Source organism: Mauremys reevesii, linkage group 6, assembly GCF_016161935.1.
Source record: "Mauremys reevesii isolate NIE-2019 linkage group 6, ASM1616193v1, whole genome shotgun sequence".
Taxonomy (NCBI): Eukaryota; Metazoa; Chordata; order Testudines; family Geoemydidae; genus Mauremys; species Mauremys reevesii.
Genome location: NC_052628.1, coordinates 116,227,146 through 116,243,714, shown reverse-complemented (window position 1 = coordinate 116,243,714; position 16,569 = coordinate 116,227,146). Strand labels below are relative to the sequence as shown.

General features: G+C 46.9%; 1 protein-coding gene across 3 annotated transcripts in view; it reads right to left on the bottom strand.

The window, feature by feature from the left end:
• PLPPR1 (phospholipid phosphatase related 1) overlaps nucleotides 1–16,569 on the bottom strand; it is a 190,991-nt gene that overhangs the window by 46,005 nt on the left and 128,417 nt on the right. For all 3 annotated transcript variants that reach the window (XM_039542775.1, XM_039542774.1, XM_039542776.1), the window contains one exon: nucleotides 12,416–12,604. In XM_039542775.1, the coding sequence (XP_039398709.1) occupies nucleotides 12,416–12,604 (189 nt within the window). The remainder of the gene's footprint in view (nucleotides 1–12,415; nucleotides 12,605–16,569) is intronic.

The following is a 16,569-nucleotide window of genomic DNA, read 5'->3' as shown; positions in this document are numbered from 1 at the left end:
TCTCAATTCAAGGCGTGAAGCAGCTAAGTTCTGTAGGATGTTGACAGAATTTACTGTACAGGAAAATTTGCATAGATGCATTTTTAATGCCAGAGTACAACAGCAAAATGAACTAAATTAATCAAGAGCACAGCACTCGATTTGCAGCAGAGGAACGTATCCCATAGGAGAAGGACATACCCTACGAGGCAAGCTGTGAGCAAATCAGCAAGGAAAAGGGAAAGGAAGGATTCAAACTGCTGAAAGTTACCAATATTGAAGACCCCATGCACCCACTACCCTCAAGCTTTGAAAAATTACCTTCCCTGGAACAAATCTGTCCTGTCGAGCAAAGCCATGCAAACAGGCACAACCATTGCAATGTGACCTTTTCTCAGTCACTGCAGCAGGTTTAACTTTAAGTGAAGGAGAGATGACTGAAAGCCAGCAAGTGTTCCAGCAATATTTGCCTTCCCTGTGGCTCAAACACTCAAGCACATTTGCTCTTTCACAGCCCTCAGGATGTGCATGAGCCCAGTTGCAACCATCACCTCCACCCAGGTGCTGTAAAGTGGTTCATGGCTCCAGTTTGTTTATCATCATTTACACAGCGGGACATTTTCAAGAGCATCTAACAGATTGAGGAGCACCGAGAGGGGGTTCACTCAGCCCCGAGCACCATCTCCTCATGACCGGGAGTGGCATAATGGCACCCTTTCCATCCGGTGGCCCCTGCCGATGAATGCTCCAGCGTTGCGGTGGTCTCTCTTGCTGTAACACAGCCCTCCGGACAGATCACAATTTAGATCCACCCCTTCTGGGGTAACAAACGTACAATGACAAGTCTAGAAATGACCCAACACAAGAGATTCTTCCACCGCTCATGAGCTATTGATTGGCCTCTTCTTCAGGATCAGTCTTCAGCTCCCACCCTGGGCTTTGTACACCTCTTCCTTGTGGCTGGTGGGAAACCCAGGCCCACCCTCTGCTCTGGGTTCTGACCCAGGGACCCTGTATGAAGCAGCTAGGTCTGCTCCTTTAGATGTGCTGCTGCTGTTTCCCTGATTAACTTCCGACTTCTGAGCCCCTTGCGTTGCTTCCCTGCAGCGGATGCTTAACGCAGCCTCTCTGCTGATTCTCAGTCCCCTGGCTTGCTGCTGAGTCCCCCCCAGCTCCTTTCTCTGCTGGAAGGCTGACACTTAGGGCTGATTCTCTGTGCCTGGCCCCCTTTCCAGGGCCCATCATAGGATTCATTCCCTCCTCGTGGCCTTTTTTCAGTCGGCCTTCCCAGAGACAGGGAACGCCCTGTCTCCTGTCTGTCCCTACGGTTCCTAGTCCCAGAGAGCGACGGCAGACTCTCTCCCTGCAGCTTCCCTCTGCTTATACTCTTATCCCAGCCCTTCCTCAGCTCTGCTTCATCCTCAGTTAAGCCTGGCTCTCCCTCCAGGTCCAGCCTGGTATGTTAATTGGCCTCTGAGGTCCACATTAACCCTTTTAGGGCCTGTGTGGGGTACATGCCGCATCACAAATTCCACCGGCTTTCATTGGGATTTGTATTCTTAATTCCCTTAGGCAGTTTTGAAAATCTCCTCAATGGTTGCTTGTAAGAATAAAACAATTCACACTTCTAAAAAGCAATTGATCAGCTTTTGTATCTGCTACCTATAATTTTATTGCGAGATCCAAGGACGCTTGATATTCCATAAGCAAGTCTCTGGTAGCAAACACTGAACAAGAGGAAGCTCCGGTTTCCTTATTTTTTCTCCCTATGTGTATTAAGCTAATATCTTTCTTAACATACATTCAGAAGAGGAGCTCCCTCAACTCACACCCAGATGATGAGACTATCAATGAGTATGAAAAGTACTGAACCCACGACTGATGATTTCTACTCACATGGCCCTTTTCATCTAGAAGGACACCAAAGCGCTTTACCAACCTCATCAATTCTTAACATAGGGCCCAAAGAATTTGCCATAACACTGCACATCTGCTCTTGTGAACAGTAGCATGGGATTTTGAGAGCACAAATGGTCAACACCCGGCCCCTCCCAAAGACAGTATCTTTGTCTTCCACCTACCACAGTGGGGTCCTGGTTTATGACTGGGGAAACTAGGCACTACAGTAATACAAATAAACAAATAAACAACAACAACATGGGCCAGATCTTGGATTAGGTCTCAGGCTAGGACACAGATTCAATATTGACTGAGAGGGAAGAGTCAGTTCCCAATACCAGTCAGTGCATCACCTGAGTTGTTCTCTGGAGATCTCCCATCCTTACTGTCACCCAGGACGACCCTGCTTAGCTTCAATAGGTATGCCTTTAATTACACGTGAAAATGAAGTATGACAGTCAGTTGAACATAGCAGTGCAAATCTACCCAGGGATCCATTGATCCCATAGATGAGAACAGAACCAAAATTTGAATTCTCCCCTTTGTGTTCCATTTATGACACAATTATTTGAAAATAAAAGAGGCCGCAACAAAGAAATCCATAATCTATTTTAGGGCAAGTATGGAAAAGAATTATTGCAGGAAAAAAATATTGGAGCATTACAGTGGTCTTTCTATTGAGATGCTGAGCCTGATACCAAGCCTGATTTTCCAGTGTCTTGCGCAGCCACTTACACCTGGATTTGATAAGCCCCAGGTGATTAGAAGAGGAGACTGAATTGGGAGAGATGAGTTATTTACATGCGTTTGTCACGGGCTTGCTGTGCAAGTCTCTTTGGACCTGGATTCTCCTCTCCTTAACAGGGCTGGTTGAAAAGCAGCAATTTTTGTGTGTGGAAAATATCATTTCTTTATCCTGAAATTTCCTGCAGGCATTATTTTGAGTTTTTGACTGGAGAAAAAAAAAAGTTTCAGTTTTAAAAAAAAAAGTTAGTTTTTTGTTGGAAAACTGGAAAATGTTCGAACTTACCATTTTCCATTAACATTTTTGTTTTGGTTGAAAAGTGATCTTTTTGCCTAAAAATGTTTAGACAACAATATCTACCCCTTAATAGCGACTCCTGTGGAGGTGGGGCGGGGGGCAAGGGTCTCCATGCACTGCCTGCACCCCAAGCCCTGACTCCGCAGCTCCCATTGGTCAGGAACTGGGGCCAATGGGAGCTGCGGGGGCGGTGCCTGCAGGCAGGGGCAGCGCACAGCACCCCTTACCCCTCTCCCCCACCAGGGGCCGCAGGCACATGCTGGCCACTCTGGGAGCGGCGCGTGGACGGGGCAGTGGGCAGAGCTCCCCGGCCCCCAGGGGCGGCTCTAGGCACCAGCAAACCAAGCTGTTGCCTAGGGCGGCCAAATCTAGGGGGCGGCAGGCTGGGCCGGTGGACCTGCCGCAGTCATGCCTGCGGGAGGTCCACCGGAGCCGCGGACGACCGGACCTGCCGCAGGCATGACTGCGGAGGGGGCGCTCGTCCCACGGCTCGGCTGGACCTCCCGCAGGCATGACTGCGGCAGCTCAAGCCGTTCCCGCGGCTCCGGTCGAGCTCCCGCAGTCATGCCTGCGGCAGGTCCGCTCGTCCCGGGGCTCCGGTGGACCTGCCGCGGGAGCTCAACCGGAGCCGCGGGAAGAGGGGACCCGCCGCGGGACCGAGGAAGGGCGGCGCAGCGCACCGCGCTGCTTGGGGCAGCCTACTTTCTAGAGCCGCCCCTGCCGGCCCCGCTTACCAATTGGCAGCGCAGCAGGGCTAAGGCAGGCTCCATCCCTGCAGTTCCTATTGGCCACAGTTCCCAGCCAATGGGAGCCGCGCAGTTGGCGCTCGGGGTGTGAGCAGAGTGTGGAAATACCTGCCCCCGACCAGGGCCACAGGGATGTGCCAGCCACTCCCTGGAGCAGTGTGGAGCCGAGGCAGGCAGGGAGCCTGCCTTAGCCCCGCTGCACTGCCGCCCAGGAGCTGCCCAAGGTAAGTGCCGCCCGGCTGGACCCCGCACCCCTCACCCCCTCTCGCACCCCAACCCCTGCCCTGAGCCCCTTCCAGCACCCAAACTCCCTCCCAGAGCTTTCACCCCGCATCCCCTCCTGCATTTCAACCCCATGCCCCAGGCGCAGCCCAGAGCCCCCTCCCACACTCCGAACCCCTCAGCGCCAGCCCAGAGCCCACCCCCCAATCCCCTGCCCCAGCCCAGTGAAAGTGAGTGAGGGTGAGGGAGAGCAAGCAACAGAGGGATGGGGGATGGAGGGAGTGGGGTGGGGCCTCAGAGAAGGGGCGGGGCAAGGGTGTTTGTGTTTGTGTGACTAGACAGTTGGCAACCCTAGGAGACACAGACTGCTTATGAGGGAAACCTGGAATGCTGGAGAATTCCTTCCTCCTGTCTCAGTAACTTCCTGGTTCTGCATTTCTGGTGTAAATCATTTCCCAACACTGGAAGTCAGAGGAACCCACATTTATGTGGAACAGAGAGAACTTGGGGAGTGAAATGAGAGAGACTGGAAAGCTCTGTATTACACAATACCCCATAGAGAAAAAAGGGCCAGATTTTTCTACAAGGATGACGGTGTGGAGCAGATGCTGCAGGCAGATGTTTCCCCTTTCCACAGAGAACTGTCAGCCCTCTACCTTACCCTCACAACTTGCGCTGGCACTGGAGCTCTCTGGTGCTCAGGGATTTCTGCCTGAAAATCTGGGAGGATGTTACTGTAAAACAAACCGGAGCTGAATTAACTCCCTTTTGGTTTCCTCAGCATCTGTTGCCGAGCAGCCAGAGGAGGACTCCGCCAACACGATGCAGGATTTTCCTGGCTTCTCTTTTAGAAATAAATCACTATAATAATACAAGTATCAGAGGGGTAGCCGTGTTACTCTGGATCTGTAAAAAGCAACAGAGAGTCCTGTGGCACCTTATAGACTAACAGATGTATTGGAGCATGAGCTTTCGTGGGTGAATACCCACTTCATCAGATGAATGACACATAATAATACAGTTCTACTAAACCAACAAAAGTCAGGAAGGAGAGAAAACACATTTAAAAGGAGGACATTTCCAATAATTCTGAAATAGATTCAAGGTTTGGGGGTTTCTTCCTGCCTTGTACACATTTGATCATCACTGGATTTAGAGATTGGCTTGACTGAATACTACATGGAAATGTCATCCTCATCCTTTTTGGCCTGTGCAATCCATTCAAGAGACTTAAAAAAAAATCACACAAAGGTTGCTTTTTTCCTCATCAAGAAAACTAGAGATGATCTGAAAATGCTAGGGACACTTGTTAAACTTGTAAAAAAACCCACCTGTCTGCTTGAAATTTCCTATTGCAACCCAATATTCAGTTCAGCATAGAACTTTCTCTTTTTGAAGTAAGTTCTCCTTCCAAACAGTCAAACCATAATGGACAGGCCAGTGTAAGTAGAAGCCTTGAATTCTGTAATGATTGTTTGGCATAGGCTAGAGTTTTGCCCAATCACAGTAATCCCATATTTTGGAAATTAGTTTTGAAGGGCAGTAAAATGGACTGAACCATCTTTTTGTCCCTTTGCTACTCAGGTCTCATGCATCAAGGGATGGAAGGTGCTGAATATACCATATGTATAGATGTGCAATGTGATGTCCCTGGCTAGGTCAATGGCAGTGGGGATCAAACCTGGGACCTTAGAATTTGAAGCATGAGCCTCTACTGTCTGAGCTAAAAGAACCAAGAGCTAAGGGACTCTTACTGAATGAGGGAGGCAGCCTAGTGACAGATGATGTGGAAAAAGCTGAAGTACTCAATGCTTTTTTTGCCTCGATCTTCCCAGACAAGGTCAGCTCCCAGACTGTTGCACTGGGCAGCACAGTATGGGGAGGAGGTGAGCAGTCCTCAGTGGTGAAAGAACAGGTTAAGGACCATTTAGAAAAGCTTGATACACACAAGTCCATGGGGCTGGATGCAATGCATCTGAGGGTGCTGAGGGAACTGGCTGATGTGATTGCAGAGCCATTGGCTCTTTGAAAACTTGTGGCGAACGGGAGAGGTCCTGGACATTTGGAAAAAGGCAAATATAGTGCCCATCTTTAAAAAAGGGAAGAAGGAGAATCCGGGGAACTACAGACCAGTCAGCCTCACCTCAATCCTGGAAAAATCATGGAGCAGGTTTTCAAGGCAGCACTTGCAGGAGAGGAAGGTGATCAGGAACAGTCAACATGGATTCCTTAAGGGCAAGTCATGGCTGACCAACCTGATTGCCTTCTATGATGAGATAACTGGCTCTGTGGATATGGGAAAAGTGGTGGATGTGATATACCTTGACTTTAGCCAAGCTTTTGATACGGTCTCCCACAGTATTCTTGCCAGCAAGTTAAACAAGTATGGGCTGGATGAATGGACTATAAGGTAGATAGAAACCTGGCTAGATCGTCAGGCTCAGTCGGTAATGATCAACGGCTCGATGTCTAGTTGGCAGCTGGTATCAAGTGGAGTGCCCCAGGGGTTGGTCCTGGGGCAGGTTTTTTGAACATCTTCATTAATGATCTGGATGATGGGATGGATGGCACCCTCAGAAAGTTCGTGGATTACAGTAAACTGGGGGGAGAGGTGGGTATGCTGGAGGATAGGAATAGGCTCCAGAGTGACATAGACAAATTGGAGGAATAGGCCAAAAGACATCTGATGAGGTTCAAGAAGGACAAGTGCAGAGTCCTGCACTTAGGGTGGAAGAATCCCATGCACCGCTACGGGCTGGGGACCAACTGGCTAAGCAGAAGTTCTGCAGAAAAGGACCTGGGGGTTACAGTGGATGAGAAGCTGGATATGAGTCAGCAGTGTGCCCTTGTTGCCAGGAACGCTAACGGTATATCGGGCTGCATTAGTAGGGGCACTGTCAGCCAATTGAGGGAAGTGATTATTCTCCTCTATTTGGCACTCCCACATCTGGAGTACTGCATCCAGTTTTGGCCCCCCACTACAGAAAGGATGTGGACAAACTGGAGAGAGTCCAGCAGAGGGCAACGAAAATGATTAGGGAGCTGGGGCACATGGCTTAAGAGGAGAGACTGACGGAACTGGGCTTATTTAGTCTGCAGAGGAAAAGAGTGAGGGGGGATTTGATAGCAGCCTTCAACATCCAAAGAGGATGGAGCTCAGCTGTTCTCAGTGGTGGCAGATGACAGAGCAAGGAGCAATGGTCTCAAGTTGCAGTGGGGGAGGCCTAGGTTGGAAAAACTATTTCACTAGGAGGGTGGTGAAGCACTGGAATGGGTTCCCTAGGGAGATGGTGGAATCTCCATCTTTAGAGGTTTTTAAGTCTCAGCTTGACAAGCCCTGGCTGGGATGATTTAGTTGGGAATTGGTCCTCCTTTGAGCAGGGGGTGGGACTAGCTGACCTCATAAGGTCTCTTCTAACCCTAATCTTCTATGATTCTACAAACCAACTCTGTTAGTCAAAGTTGTAGCAGGCTCATCAATTTCTATATGTGACCCAGCCACCCCTAGGAGGGACAGAGTGCCACGCTGCGTGGGTGTGGATTATACATCCAGATGAATTGCACTGATATTTTTATGATACCCTTGATTTTTAGGATTCCCATCACTGGAAAGCCAGCTAAGATCATGAGGTACGTATCCTATATATCTCAAATACAGAGTTCTCATTTTGAAAACCCAGCTCTGAAAATGATGTTAGCATCCCCACCGCCACCTTGTCTCTTCCCTAGGGACATCTGTCCATTAAATCACTGGAGTGAGAGGTTGGTTAGTGTCATTTGGATTATTAGAACTCCGCAGCATCTAATTTGAGAGTTTAAAACTTTTTGGCTTTCTGAATGGGCAGTGATTTCTGTGTATGTCAACTTCAGTCCAGGACAGAAATATCTGCTGGAGACTTACGGCACTATGGCAAGCAGCATTCTGACTTTGTACACTGCAATCTCACCAAGGCATGGTTCAGTGAAGAAGGAAGTTTGCAAGAAAAGGATAGAAACACTGAAGAGAGGAACAGAGGATTCCACAGACAGTAGAGTGCTAGCCTATTTACCCGCACACATTAAGCTCTATGGGGAGGTCACTAATATAGAATCATAGAAATGTCGGGCTGGAAGGGACCTCAAGAGGTCTTCAAGTCCAGCCCCCTGTGCTGAGGGAGGATCAAGTAAACCTAGACCGTTCCTGACAGGTGTTTGTTCATCCTGTTCTTTAAAACCTCTAATGACAGAGGTTCCATAACCTCCATTAGAAACCTATTTCAGAACTTTACAACCTAGTTCAGAACTCTAGTTAGAAAGTTTTTCCTAATATCTACCCCAGTGGTTCTCAAACTTCACTGCACTGCAACCCGCTTCTGACAACAGAAACTGCGACACCAGCCCAGTGCTCTGTGTTACTCGAGAATCAGGGCTGGCGTTAGGCAGTGGCCCCATTTACACCAGATGAGGATACAACACTGCTGTCTTGTTGAGGTTTTCACTGGGCCAGGAACTGCACTGGACCCTCACTGATTTGGGATCCATGAGTGGTACCGCATTAACTTGGGGACCACGCTATAGCGGGGACCGTGTTAAAATTAATTGCAATTAAAGTAATTACATCTGGAATCCACGGCCCTGACCGCGTTATATGCGAATTCACGCTATATAGACGGGCGTTCTAGTGAGGGTCCGGTGTATCTATCACTGCAGGTAGCATGCAAAATAAACACAATTCCTGTTAACATGACCCCAGGAACGATTCTTCTACACCAAAGCTAAAGGAAATGTTAAGATTCAAAAGGTGAATATTTATGATCTGGAGGAGGCCAAGTTATTAAATCAGAAATAAAAATGCCAGCAGTTTCTTTGGAATAGAAAAAAGCCACTCTTTCCTTGTTTAGGTGCAAATTACCAGTTCATTCACCGCTTTGCTGCTGCTTTACAGAGAAGATGCTAATTTCACTGCACTCAGAGTCTAGAATGACAACTGAGTACAGCAAGATGAAACCCTTTGAACTATCCTCAATGGAACCTGGGGGTGAAAAATGCATTTCCGAGATTTGAGACCGGCGTGTGTACTTTTTATTTATTTAACTGTGACCCAATGAGAGGCAAGCACTTCCCCTTGTAGGGACTTCCCATTATCAGACAGCAAAAGGTTATGTCAGATATTACATCAAAAAAGGTTTGTAACGCAGGAGCCTAGTGATTAAACATTCAGTGCAGCAGGGAAAATACCTTAATGGATCCACTTGCACAGCAGCAAGTTTCAACGAGAGCAGAAGCAGGAGAGTCTCATTCATGTTGCAGGTACTAGATAGCTAAAAGCACACAGTATGTTACCAAGTGAAGAGTGTTTCTGATAAGCGTTTGATTTGCTTGGGGGTACATGGATTTACGCATGCATTTTGCCACCTGTAGTCACAGCCATTTGATTCCAACTTGGATTGCAAAAAGAAACCCCAAACAAAACAAACTTTCCACAAGATGCTCCGTATTCACTAACACGCTCCCTTCAAATCCTGCAACATTTCAAAGCTGTACTAGAATTAGGACTTTCAAACATGTGCATGTGGGACCGCACCTAAGCATGCCTGGCTGCTGTATGCCAGTGTATGCACTGGGGTAGGCGTGTGGTTTTACCAAACTCTCTCTAGTTGTTTTTCTTTGAGATGCCAAGAAGCTGGGTTAATAGTTACTTCCCTCATGCCATGTGGTGCTGGCACTGTGATAAAATAAGGGCAAATCAGATTCACAGTAATAAATCCTCTTAGCTAACCTGACCCATTGCTCTGACTTGGACTCTGCTTACAAGCGCATGCAGTGTGTTTGGTAAGCCTGAAGCAGCACGTTGTTCATGGTTTATGGGTTAATCTGAAGTGGGGTAGTGTCTACTAGCCCCCTCCCCCCTAGTGCAGACAGCTCTTATCAAATGATCCTGCAGATCATCTTGTAAGAACAGCAGCAATAATCTCACTTGTGGGGATGATTGCTCTAAAAGAGGACTGACATTAGCCTTGATTTTAATGCACTCTCCATAGGCCTGGCTGTGGGCTGACAACGATTACTCTTGATAGCAGAGTGCCGAGAGCGAAGCTGTGGATTAACCTGCAATGAGTGTAGGCTCTCTAGTCTATACACACCTGTGACTCTCATTCATGTGAAGCAGAGTTAGGCAGATACACTGAGGGGAGAACCAACCCCAGCACCCCTAAAATCTTTACCTTGAACATCGTCTGGTCAACGAGCCACAGAGGAGTTCTTAATGTGAAGCAGTTGGGTGTTTGAGAAGGAAGCCTGATTTGGGGTTGTTCTTGTGAGGATACAATTGCCATAGCATAAATGGAAGAGACAGGATACTTTCATTTGGCTGAACCTCCCCCTGCTGCCGGAGCTGCCAGGGCTGTAAGCATCAATGAGGATGTGTATTGCAGGGTGATTTGGTAGGCAGTGCAATGCACAATGACCAAGTCATGCAGGTTAGGGATGTGGGTGACAGTTTAGAGATGCCAGAGTATGGCAGGGGTTGCTGAGACTTGATTAGAGATGATGCTTCTAATGGTTGGTGTGCGAGGAAGGCATGAATAGAAATAGCTGCCTGTCGCCTGAATGTACTGGGGGCTGGTAGGAAATGGTGGCCCAGAAAGAAATGGGTGTGGATGTCTTAGAAATGTATTGAACTCACTCAGATCAAACCATTAAAGTTTGAAGAAATGAGACAGCCCCTGGCACGTGCTTTGTTTTGGGATTAGATGGGAAAGAGAACCCAGTGCTAGACACCAGAATATACTGAATATGAGACAAAAAAAGGCTTTAGATGGCTTGTCCAATGGCTCTTTGAGGCCTGATCTTCCATTCCCTGGGCTGGCAAGGGCTATGTATGCTACAATGGCAGCACTGGTCAGCTCCTGGCAGCAGAAGCACATCACATTAGTCTGTGATTGAGGAAGGATCAGCCCTGAAGGACTCCAAAGATAACCCCACTCAGCCTTTCTTGGCCAAGGAAGGTAACTGAGGGCCCTGAGGAAAGAAAGCTCTGTCACTGATCTTTAGGGTGGAGGGAAAATGTTCCCCCAGTAAAACAACATTTAAAATGCCACAGCAACTTTGTCCTGCTCACATGAAGACTCCCAGGGGAAAAAGTTCCCAGAGAGCAGCATTGTACCAATACTTGGTCATCTCATGCCAGATCCTGTTCTCCTGAAGTCAAAGACAAGTCTCCCACTGAGTTCAATTGTGCAGTATCAGATCAATAGTGAGGAGTGCATTAAACCTCCCTGTACAAATGCTGCTTTCCAAAAGCTACTTCCCTAGATGGCACAAAATGCACTTTGGTGGGAAAGGATGGGTGTAAAATGACAACATTTCCTGGTCTCAATGCTACTCCATCATTTGCAAATCCTGAAATTGGTGCAGCATTAAGTGAACTTGACCAAGTCAAATTACCTATTGAGCCTGGAGTGCTAATGCAGAAAATACAATTGCTAATAGGGAATATTTTCACAAGTGCCTAAGGGAATTAGACATACAAGTCCCATTGGCTTTCAGTAGGACTTGTGCACCTAAATCCCTTAGCCACTTTTGAAAGCCTTCCCCTTATTTTTCTGATTATTTTCTGTATTGTCTGTTTCTGCTACTAGTACAATTACGATCCCAAATTTGCAATAAACTAAAAAGAAACCCCAAGAAATTTAATGACAGACACTTCTGCAATCACCCGTCTTAAAGATTCACATATATGAGTTAACTTTGCAGAAAAAAAGACACACTAAAAGGACACTATCTAATTAAACTGCATTAATTTAGCTAGATTATTAACAAAGCTGGCTATTAATTATATTTGTTATTTTTTTGCGCAAAAATAGAAGAAACAATGTTTTGAGATTTGAGTGACTTTAAGAAGCAGTTTAGAGCTTTTGGCATCCTGCAACTTGAAAACGGCTTTAGCAGATCTAACTGCACGGGGGCTGATGTTACTGTTTTGTGGGATCCTAAAAGAAAAGCAGGTAAAGAAGAGAGTTAACTGTATGTGTGTGTGTGTGTGTGTGAGAGAGAGAGTGACACACACAAAAATAAAGCACATTTGCTCTTGTCAATAACTAGAAACTGTTATAAAGCAGCTTTCCCTTCATCTGAGCCCTCAGCAGTCCATTCAGTATAGCAGCAAATACTCCTGGCTGTATCATTTCAGATCTGATTCCAATCTTATTACGGTTATTTTACTGCCAAGAACACATAATCTTTGCATTTGGGGCCTCGCTGGAAACCATGCAATTCATAGCCAACTATTAAAGTGAGCTAGCTACTGTACATTCTTAAACTGCAGGCAGCTTCATCTGGCTTTTTTTTAATTATTAGAATTAACCAGAACCTCTGTGGATAACTGATGTGGATTTTATAAGTCTGCTCTCTTTGTTTTGCTACAACAGAATCATACATCAATTACAGTTGAAAAGAAGAGAGGGGGAAAGGAAAATCAGGGATTACAGGGATTTTTTTTTTCTTTTTCTGCATCAGCATTGAAGAATGAAAGTGTTTTTATACTTACAATAGCTGTCGGGGTCGAAGCCAGCACGCAATACAGCACCAGAGGTGAAATAAAGCTCTCGTCCTCTGTTCCTGGGTAAGGCTTCATCAAATCTCCATCCTGACAGAAGAAACCCTGGATATGCACCTGGAAAGTGTCAGTGCACTCGAAGTAGTAGGCGAGCAGAACGGTCCCAGCCATGATGACAAGCTGAAAATACAGCATGGTCACACAGAGACATTAGTTGCTGTTAAGCAGATGCAGCTGCGTCTCTGAGCTACTTTAGTCCCACAGAATATCCTCCCTCCATCACCCCAACAGCTCTTCCAGTATTGCTCTGTGTGTGTGTCTCTCTCTCTGCTTTGTAACATCTGTTACATAAACCTTCTGGCAAATGACACTAATGAATGTCTCAGATCGAAGTGGGTCTGCAGCATGGCTCACAGAGGGACTGGAGCTTTGGCGGCCACTTTATCAAAAGGCGTATGAGTGTCACCAGCAGCGACGTTCCATGCAAACTAACAGGACAGCAGGCAGAACCATACACTTTGGTGGCAACAACCTAAAAATCAATGCATACTGGTGGGTGGGGAGGCGTTTGAAAGAACAAAGGTTGTGGGGACCAAAAGCCATCGGCTTCCAGCTGTGGAATTCAGCCAGTGCAGGGGAGAGTATATACCGTGCTAGTCCAGTGAAGCCCCGTGTGGCCCAGAATGGGGACTCCTCTCCAGGTAAAGCAAGTTTGCCTTTTCATGGAGCTGCCACTTACAAGGGCAGCTTTAAAAATCTATTCAGGAGGAGCCCAACATCTGCCAAGGGGAACAATGGACCCAGCCTGCCTCCCAGCAGCTCTTTCTGCGACCACTTCTCTGATCCGGGCTTCACACTTTCTACAGCTCCTCCTTCCCTTTCCTAGCAAACGGTAGGTGGTTGTGCCTACTTTTGTACTACTAGGATTCCTTTCAGGGTCTGCTCCAGCATAGACCCTGGGCTGAGTCTGCTCCTTTAAACATGCTTATTTCACCAGGATCCATCCCGGTCTCATTTTTTGTTTCACTGTAATGTTTGATAACGTATTGCTGGCGAACAATGCTGGTTTGGCAGCCCTGGAGACTGAAGCCTTCTACTTACCCCCTCACAGATCTGACAGGGCCACAGCAGTGCAAGCTCCTCCCCAAATTGCTGACCCCCACTTCCCTCAGCCCTGACCAGGAGGGATTATGCCACAGAAGTGAGAGGATAAACCAGGGGTTCTCAAACTGGGGGTCAGGACCCCTCAGGGGGTCGCAAGGTTATTACATGGTGAGTCACGAGCTGTGAACCTCCACCCCAAACCCCGCTCTGCCTCCTGCATTTATAATAGTGTTAAATATGTAAAAAGTGTTTTTAATTTATACGGGGGAGTTGCACTCAGAGGCTTGCTATGTCAAAGGGGTCACCAGTACAAAAGTTTGAGAACCACTGGGATAAACTCATTCGCTGCTTGGCCTCTCCGCCAGCTTGCGATGGGACCAATTAGCACAACATCCTGAATCCAGCACATCATTTTTAACATCATCATGTTGTCTTGTGAACACATTAAAGGCGCCACAAAATGCTCTTTTCCTTTGTATGATTGACCACCAATCAGAGCTGTGCAGGAGCAAAAGCTGGATAACCCAAAACCGGACCACTAGTGGCACCATTCAGTACAAAGCAGGCCTGATTCTTCATCACCCTGCACTGTGTGTGAACACATGCTGACCTGGTGGCATTTCACACCCACGTTGTACTGCCACAAATGCCTGCACGAGGCGCAAAGCAACAGAAACTCAAAATCCAGGATCCTGTTTACAATCATCTTTCACAATGGAGGCACATTAGTTATGCGTATGTTTCAAGAGGTGTAGTGAATGCAAAGCCACTTACTTAGTAGTGAGCTAGGGAAAAAAATCAGGGCAGGAATAAAACCCAAATCCTAATGTCTTTTTTTTTTTAAAGTCACTTTGCAGTGGATTCAAAATATAGTGTTGCAAGATTATAGGAATAGCCGTTTACTATACCCCTCTTGCAATTCTTCCACAAAGAGCCATTTACAAGATATTTGTGCATCTATCTAGCTCCTGGCCTGACCCTGCGCACACACATTTTGTCAAGGATGCACAAGGGAGCCACAAAAGATGTGGAGTGTTTGACAGATGCCAGACCAAAAGCAGGCCCGGCTAGATACAGCAGGTAGGAGGCAGTTGTCAGGTCTACAGCAGCTTAAATTCAAATTTGGCAAGTGTTCACATAACTGAATTAAATATGAAAATGAATAATTTAATCCGTGCTGTAGGCCTTGTGTTTTTTCTGTTTACATTAAATTCAGTTTCCTTTATACTGTCCCTGCATTTTCAGTTGTCAGTATGCTGGAGGTGGACTCTGAAACCTAAAAATGACAAGAAGCCATTAGGATATATGGGGTGGTTCACACCTCTTGGGATATTTCTTCAAGCTTTCTGCATACTCAGGCAGATATCACTCTATCAGTTCCACTCAGGTCACATCTTCAGTCTCTTCACATTCATGAAGGCTAAAAACGTAAGGTACATTTGCAAACCCTGGTTCCACTGAACTCAATAGGTGAAACTATCATATCCCTTAAGCCAACGCCAAGGGCTGGGGCACACGATTTATGAGGCGAGGCTAAGGGAACTGGGCTTATTTAGTCTGCAGAAGAGAACAGTGAGGAGAGATTTGATAACAGCCTTCAACTACCTGCAGGGGGGTTCCAAAGAAGACGGAGCTCGGCTGTTCTCAGTGGCAGATGACAGAACAAGGTGCAATGGTCTCAAGTTGCAGTCGGGGAGGTCTAGGTTGGATATTAGGCAAAACTATTTCACTAGGAGGGTGGTGAAGCACTGGAATGGGTTCCCTAGGCAGGTGGTGGAATCTCCATTCTTAGAGGTTTTTAAGGCCCGTCTTGAATCATAGAATCATAGAATCTCAGGGTTGGAAGGGACCTCAGGAGGTCATCTAGTCCAACCCCCTGCTCAAAGCAGGACCAAACCCAACTAAATCATCCCAGCCAGGGCTTTGTCAAGCCTGACCTTAAAAACCTCTAAGGAAGGAGATTGCACCACCTCCCTAGGTAACCCATTCCAGTTCTTCACCACCCTCCTAGTGAAAAAGTTTTTCCTAATATCCAACCTAAACCTCCCCCTCTGCAACTTGAGACCATTACTCCTTGTTCTGTCATCTTCTACCACTGAGAACAGTCTAGATCCATCCTCTTTGGAACCCCCTTTCAGGTAGTTGAAAGCAACTATCAAATCCCCCCTCATTCTTCTCTTCTGCAGACTAAACAATCCCAGTTCCCTCAGCCTCTCCTCATAAGTCATGTGCTCCAGCCCCCTAATCATTTGACAAAGCCCTGGCTGGAATGATTTAACTGGGGTTGGTCCTGCTTTGAGGAGGGGGTTGGACTAGACACTTCCAACCCCAATCTTCTATGATGGCTTCTGAAAATCCCTCCCACAATTTATTTTTCATAATGAAAGCTAAGGATCAGGAGCACAGCTCTGAAGCCAGGGGTTAATTCTATGGCATACATGAGGCCCACATTATTTTATGTCTTGCAGAAATAACAATTAGCTGCACGAATTAGCTGCATCCACTTTAGCTGATCACAGAATGTGGGTTCCATGTACAGGCAGATCACTTTGCCCTAGATTTGAGGGGTGTGTATACCCCAGAAAGCGACCAAGTTAATTGCAACCTTATTATGTGCAGTCAGCTTCCCTGAAGTAATGAAATAAACCACCACATAGTTAAGGGTTAATTTGGAGACAGGCTTTCAGAAGCAAGGGTGGAGAGGGATAGCTCAGTGGTTTGAGCATTGGCCTGCTAAACCCAGGGTTGTGAGTTCAATCCTTGAGGGGGCCATTTAGGAATCAGGACAAAAATCTATCTGGGGATTGGTCCTGCTTTGAGGAGGGGGTTGGCCTAGATGACCTCCTGAGGCCTCTTCCAACCCTGGTATTCTATATCTAGCTGGCAGCTTCTGCTAATCAGAATGGGAAGAGGAGACAGACAAGTAAACAACTGAGACTGAAACTTGGTGGGTGGAAAACCTTGAGTCTAGACACCTCTGACATTTGAAAGTTAGGAAAAGTGATGATCCAGGAGGGGTCATTATGACCTATGTGTTTTGT